This window comes from Drosophila montana, unplaced genomic scaffold (genome assembly GCF_035044405.1).
Source record: "Drosophila montana isolate Dmon_TW-CO22-7 unplaced genomic scaffold, ASM3504440v1 contig_3200_1, whole genome shotgun sequence".
Lineage (NCBI taxonomy): Eukaryota > Metazoa > Arthropoda > Insecta > Diptera > Drosophilidae > Drosophila > Drosophila montana.
Window position 1 is genome coordinate 975,455 of NW_026998080.1, and position 5,927 is coordinate 981,381.

General features: G+C 42.9%; 2 protein-coding genes across 2 annotated transcripts; both read left to right on the plus strand.

Moving 5' to 3' along the window:
• The first annotated feature begins 717 nt into the window (after positions 1 to 717).
• On the plus strand, positions 718 to 1,759 carry LOC135431802 (protein TsetseEP). Its single transcript, XM_064687127.1, has 3 exons — positions 718 to 865; positions 923 to 1,258; positions 1,331 to 1,759. Exons 1-3 carry the CDS (start codon positions 818 to 820, stop codon positions 1,688 to 1,690), a joined length of 744 nt encoding a protein of 247 aa, XP_064543197.1. The 5' UTR covers positions 718 to 817; the 3' UTR covers positions 1,691 to 1,759.
• Positions 1,760 to 2,159: 400 nt separating this feature from the next.
• LOC135431801 (foot protein 1 variant 1) lies at positions 2,160 to 5,582 on the plus strand. The gene is made up of 3 exons (XM_064687126.1): positions 2,160 to 2,314; positions 3,441 to 3,761; positions 3,823 to 5,582. The coding sequence occupies exons 1-3, from the start codon at positions 2,261 to 2,263 to the stop codon at positions 5,476 to 5,478; spliced, it is 2,031 nt and encodes a 676-aa protein (XP_064543196.1). The 5' UTR covers positions 2,160 to 2,260; the 3' UTR covers positions 5,479 to 5,582.
• Positions 5,583 to 5,927: the final 345 nt, after the last annotated feature.

Below are 5,927 nucleotides of genomic sequence, written 5' to 3' on the forward strand. Positions count from 1 at the left end.
CTTAAGTGATTAATAACCCAAAAACCCAACGTAATGTGTTTTCCCATTCATGGTTCGATCAGTTCCTGAAGTAAATAGAAATCACAAAAATGTAAAAAAAAAACCTCAAGGAAATGATAAGAAAATTCATGGAAATGCTTTGTGCTGATTTAAGATTTATAGCCGTCTTGGTGTCTTGGTGATTTCCTATCAGTTCTGGGAAAGCGTCTCGATACGCCACCGTGTCTGATGTTTGATAGTGGGCTGTTACTGAATTTATAAGTGAATCATGTAAAATCATTTTTAAATCATCAATTGCCACTTGAACAATCGAAGTGAGGGAATTAATTAAGACGCGTGTAAATTGAACAAATTGAATTGAGTAAATGCGAATGCATGGCTCAGGTGATTCAGTCAATATATAAATAGCTTATAAATAAGTTCTTATATCATATTGTTAGATAAGACTACAGACATCAAGACACGGTTTCGAAGCTGTCTGATAAGCGCAACTAATGGGACATGAGCACTGATTAGTGTGTCTGCGTCTCTTTTTGGGGGCCAATTTATCATGCCTTACACTATAACCTCAGCCAAGATATCATTGCAAAGGTTTGTCGCTACTTGTCTTTAAACTGAAGAAAAGCCAATTAAATGTGCCAATTGCCTTGTACAATTGCCATATCTAATCTAAGGCTGCAAAAAGAACAAAAAAAAAAGTCAAAATCTGCACTCACTCAGAGCAGGCCGAGAAAAGGCGAGAATTCGCCCAGCTATAAAAGGAACTGAACTTTAAGATGAGCAATTAGTAAGCACTTCAAGAAGCAACTGATACAAGATGCAATTGTTTACACGCGTTCTACTACTCGCAGTTACAGTGCTGGGCGTAAGTAGGCGCCACTTGTAGAAACCACTTAAATTACAAGTTCCATTTTGATTACAGGCCAGCGCCTGGCCTCGCATGGCCGATGAGTCGAGCCTGCTTCGCATAGTCATGGCTCAGCTGAGCTCCCCGCTGGCCATTTCACGGGCCGCATCGCCCGCTGAGACCGCCTGCGTCAACAGGTACACCAATGCGACCTACAAGATCAGCGAGGAGTTGGCCAATGCCACCAGCAAATGCGAGGAGGCGGCCAATCGTACCGTGGTGGCCAATACACAGAACGCCAATGCCACCGTTGCCCAGATACGCGCCCAGCATCTGTCGCTGGAGAAGAGTCTGCAACAATGCAACAATGAGACCGATAGCCAGCGTCTCATCAACTGCACCGTGTCCACTGTAAGTAATTGCATTTGATTTTCAATTTAGCATCAATTTAGCGTAGACAATTTAATGCTTGGGCTCCTTTAGTTCGACAAGAACCTGCAGCTGCTGGATAGCTCCAACACTCTGGCCTATCAGACCCAATCTCAGTTCGCCACTAACTCGACCATTGTTGCCACGCAGCGCGCCAGCTGCATTAGCGTTGCTGTTGACGAATCCAAGGTAAAGTCCATTGAGGCGGCCAATGAATTCAATAGCTGCATGGCCAAGGTGCCCAACCAGCGTGAATTGCCAGCTGAGCGGGAGCCCGAGCGCAGAGAGCTCGCCCAGACTCAGCCGGAGCAGAAACCTGAGCAGAAGCCTGAGCAGAAACCTGAGCAGAAGCCGGAACAGAAACCTGAACAGAAGCCCGCTCAGCCTCTGGCCGCAGAGCAGCCTGCCTACTAAATGTGAGCTGTGGAATTTATGGCCAATCTTAAGTTTTATTGGCGCAGAATAAAGAGCTTTAATATTCTATTTACTTGACCTTCTCAATATGGCAAAAACAATATATTGATTTAATAGGTCTCAAATTCAATAACATCTAAAAATAATTATTGAGTTTGATAACGTTTGCCTGCCAATCGATGGTTAATGTCAGAGCGTACCTCAAGTGTCGAGAAGCAATCAGTGTTCCCAGAATTTTCGTCTACGAATTACTCACAATTATCGTATCTAACTATATTTTCTACATATATGTGAGCACACTACATAGAAAAGAAAAAAAAGAAAAAAATAACCGTATGCAGAAAATTGTAATCATCAATCAGGCTGCTTGGTCTTTGTCTTATCAACGAGCGGAAGCCCCACCAAGAAAAAATAAAAACACTTTGTTAATTGTGACTTCGGGCAGTTATTGATAAAATATATAAGTAAAAAAGGCAAATAATTCAAGTCGTCATCGATTGTGGGCAAAAATTTGATTTAAAATGCCCAGGTGATACATTGTCCAACTCAGAAACGAAAGGAGCCGCCACCATGGAGGTTCTTTATAAACTGGTGGTGCTCTGTGCACTGCTATTCACCGCAACGGTGAGTACTAATTGAACTTTATCGAAACTATTTCAGTTGCATAAGTATTTATATCGCTGACGATATTATTAAAAGTGATAAATTATATTACAATATCTTCGTACAAATTGCCTAGCAGCCTTAAGTATTCGTGTGCTTAGATAATATAATATCATATGATATGATAAGAAATTATATATACGTATTTTATGTGATAAAATAAAATATATAATTATATATAAATTGCATGGCTGACGAACTAGTCAAGTGCAAAAATGAATAAATAGTGTGGAATGTAATAAAAATTATAATAATAATAGCAAATAATAATAATAATTTTATGTTTATTATCTTGTAATTATTATGATCTAATATACATAAAATTAATAATGCTATAACGATTTTTTATTATTATTATTTATTTTATTGTTATTTTTATTTTATAATCATTTAATTATTTTATTATAATATAGTGATAAATATCCTAAGCTTGAATAATTTCAATTTATTTCCACACAATATCTTGGAAGCTATCTCCAATATTTTCTATTCAACAATTTTATATGTAAAGCTAAATCAAGTATAAAGCTGATTATTAAAATTAATATTATTATCTTTATAGTTAGATTCCCATAGTTGAAATTTCTTATTTTCATTTCATTCTCCAGCTGTTTAGACTGCATTTAATTTATATTTATTTATTATGTATATATTTGAATTTTCTATGCCATAAAGCAACTTTATAGCTGATATAAAAATTGTAATATATGCATTCAAACAAATTGTATGCCTTCATTTATTTTATATGCATACCCCAGGTTCCGATAACTCACGCTGGCATTATTTTAATATAACTTTAAATCTCTTAATTCTCTAACAGCTTAAAATAACTAAATGTTAATGTATTATTATATTTTAATTGTTATTAACTATGAAATCAAATTCTTCAAAAAAGTTTTATATACACTAGAATATTATACACAGAATAATAATTTTATATGTATGCATCCTAGAAAATTTAAGTAGCTCTCTCTAGAAATAGCTAACAAATATATACCATATATTCTTGTAAGCCTTCTTGTAATACATGCAAATTCTATTCTAATATAACTTTAAATCTCTTTACTCAATATATCTCATTTTTCAGACCCATGCGACAGCTGAAGCTGTTCAATCGAATGATATCAGCAATAGACTAAGTATACAAAATTTGCTTTTCGATGCCATTGTTGGAGACCTGCAAATGCCCGAATTGGGTGCCATTAACAGCTTGGACCAATGTGCGGCCATTTACACGGTCAAAAATGTTGAGATATTAATGAATGCGGGCAGCAAACTGCGTCAATGCAGCAATCTGGATCAAGCCGACCTGCAGAGCTATTTGCAACAGGAGAGCTCAGCAGGAGTGAAGGATGCCTTCCAGCAGCAGATTATCGGCTGCAGCATGCGCAACTGCTATGCGGATTCGGTAAGGCGGATATAGCCACCCATTTGGCAAGGGGCTTACTAATCGAAGGGTCTTAATTTAGGTCATGAATCTGTTTGGTGATGTGCGTCCCATGCATAAAAATTTCTGGCAGACCCAACGTTGTGTTACCCACGAAATTAAGAGAACTCTGCGTGAACTGGAGAAGTCATCTGTTGGCCTGGAAAATTGCATTTCTCAGGCTTTTGGACCCACTGGAAATTCAAGCTCAAGCCCACCAAGCTGGAACTGGACAACTCCAAGCCCACCAAGCTGGAACTGGACAACTCCAAGCCCACCAAGCTGGAACTGGACAACCCCGGGCACCCCAAGCTGGAACTGGACAACCCCGGGCACCCCAAGCTGGAACTGGACCACAACAGGCCCACCAAACTGGAACTGGACAACCCCGGGCACCCCAAGCTGGAACTGGACAACCCCGGGCACCCCAAGCTGGAACTGGACCACAACAGGCCCACCAAACTGGAACTGGACAACCCCGGGCACCCCAAGCTGGAACTGGACAACCCCGGGCACCCCAAGCTGGAACTGGACCACAACAGGCCCACCAAACTGGAACTGGACAACCCCTGGCACCCCAAGCTGGAACTGGACAACCCCGGGCACCCCAAGCTGGAACTGGACAACCCCAGGCACCCCAAGCTGGAACTGGACAACCACGGGAAACCCAAACTGGAACTGGACAACCACCGGAAACCCAAACTGGAACTGGACAACCACGGGCACCCCAAGCTGGAACTGGACAACCCCGGGCACCCCAAGCTGGAACTGGACCACCACAGCACCACCAAACTGGAACTGGACAACCACTGGTAATCCGAACTGGAACTGGACCACAACTGAGCCACCAAGCTGGAACTGGACCACAACAGCCCCACCTAACTGGAACTGGACAACCACAGGTAATCCAAACTGGAACTGGACCACAACAGAGCCACCAAGCTGGAACTGGACCACCACAGCACCTCCAAACTGGAACTGGACAACCACAGGTAATCCAAACTGGAACTGGACCACAACAGAGCCACCAAGCTGGAACTGGACAACCACGGGCAACCCAAACTGGAACTGGACAACCCCGGGCACCCCAAGCTGGAACTGGACCACTACAGAGCCACCTAGCTGGAATTGGACCACCACAGCCCCACCAAACTGGAACTGGACAACCACGGGAAACCCAAACTGGAACTTGACATCCACAGGAAACCCAAACTGGAACTGGACAACAACGGGCAACCCAAACTGGAACTGGACAACCACAGGCAACCCAAACTGGAACTGGACCACCACGGGCAATCCAAACTGGAACTGGACAACTACGGGAAACCCAATCTGGAACTGGACAACTACGGGAAACCCAAGCTGGAACTGGACCACCACGGGCAACCCAAGCTGGAACTGGACCACCACGGGCAACCCAAGCTGGAACTGGACCACTACGGGCAACCCAAGCTGGAACTGGACCACCACGGGCAATCCAAACTGGAACTGGACAACTACGGGAAACCCAAGCTGGAACTGGACAACTACAAGCCCACCAAGCTGGAACCGGACAACTTTGGGCCCCAATTGGAATAGGACGAGTCCCGCACCCGAATGGAATAACACTACGCCCAGCTGGAGTGTGACCACTGAGGCACCGGCTGCTACCACAACCCTAGGCTGGTGGGACAAGCTTTTGCATGATCTTGGACTCTAAATGATGCCATTAGGGGCCGTTGATGTCACGGCAACACTTTTAACTTAAATATTCAGCAAACTAAATAATAAATTGATCAGCATTGAAATGTGTTTACTCGATAAGACTTGCAGACTCGTAATTTAGTCCGCGCAGGCCAATGAATGTCCAGTAATATGATAAGCTGGCAGCCAGAAAAACAAAAAAAAAAAAAAAAGAGAGAAACGATGGCAGCAAGAAAAAAGTGTTTATGGCAGTAAAAGCCGCAAATAGGCAACGCCCACATAACTGTGGCTTGACTGGGACAGCGCCTGATTAAGATTTATTAGCCAACTGAGGGGCCACGTGTCGCAGATGGCTGCACAAAATGATGGATCCGAGTGAAGCGTCAGCAAAATATTGCACAAGGCAGAGGCAGAAGGCGAGACAGAGGCACAGGCAAAGGAAGAGGCAGTCGCAGAGTCTGTCAA

What these genes read in the sequence shown, in the direction of transcription:
- LOC135431802 (XM_064687127.1), top strand. Translation starts at nt 818, where the DNA reads ATGCAATTGTTTACACGCGTTCTACTACTCGCAGTTACAGTGCTGGGC. An exon ending in TCGCAGTTACAGTGCTGGGC is followed by an intron (nt 866 to 922) that starts GTAAGTAGGCGC and finishes TTTTGATTACAG; the next exon opens with GCCAGCGCCTGGCCTCGCAT. An exon ending in TCAACTGCACCGTGTCCACT is followed by an intron (nt 1,259 to 1,330) that starts GTAAGTAATTGC and finishes GGGCTCCTTTAG; the next exon opens with TTCGACAAGAACCTGCAGCT.
- LOC135431801 (XM_064687126.1), top strand. Translation starts at nt 2,261, where the DNA reads ATGGAGGTTCTTTATAAACTGGTGGTGCTCTGTGCACTGCTATTCACC. An exon ending in CACTGCTATTCACCGCAACG is followed by an intron (nt 2,315 to 3,440) that starts GTGAGTACTAAT and finishes CTCATTTTTCAG; the next exon opens with ACCCATGCGACAGCTGAAGC. An exon ending in GCAACTGCTATGCGGATTCG is followed by an intron (nt 3,762 to 3,822) that starts GTAAGGCGGATA and finishes GTCTTAATTTAG; the next exon opens with GTCATGAATCTGTTTGGTGA.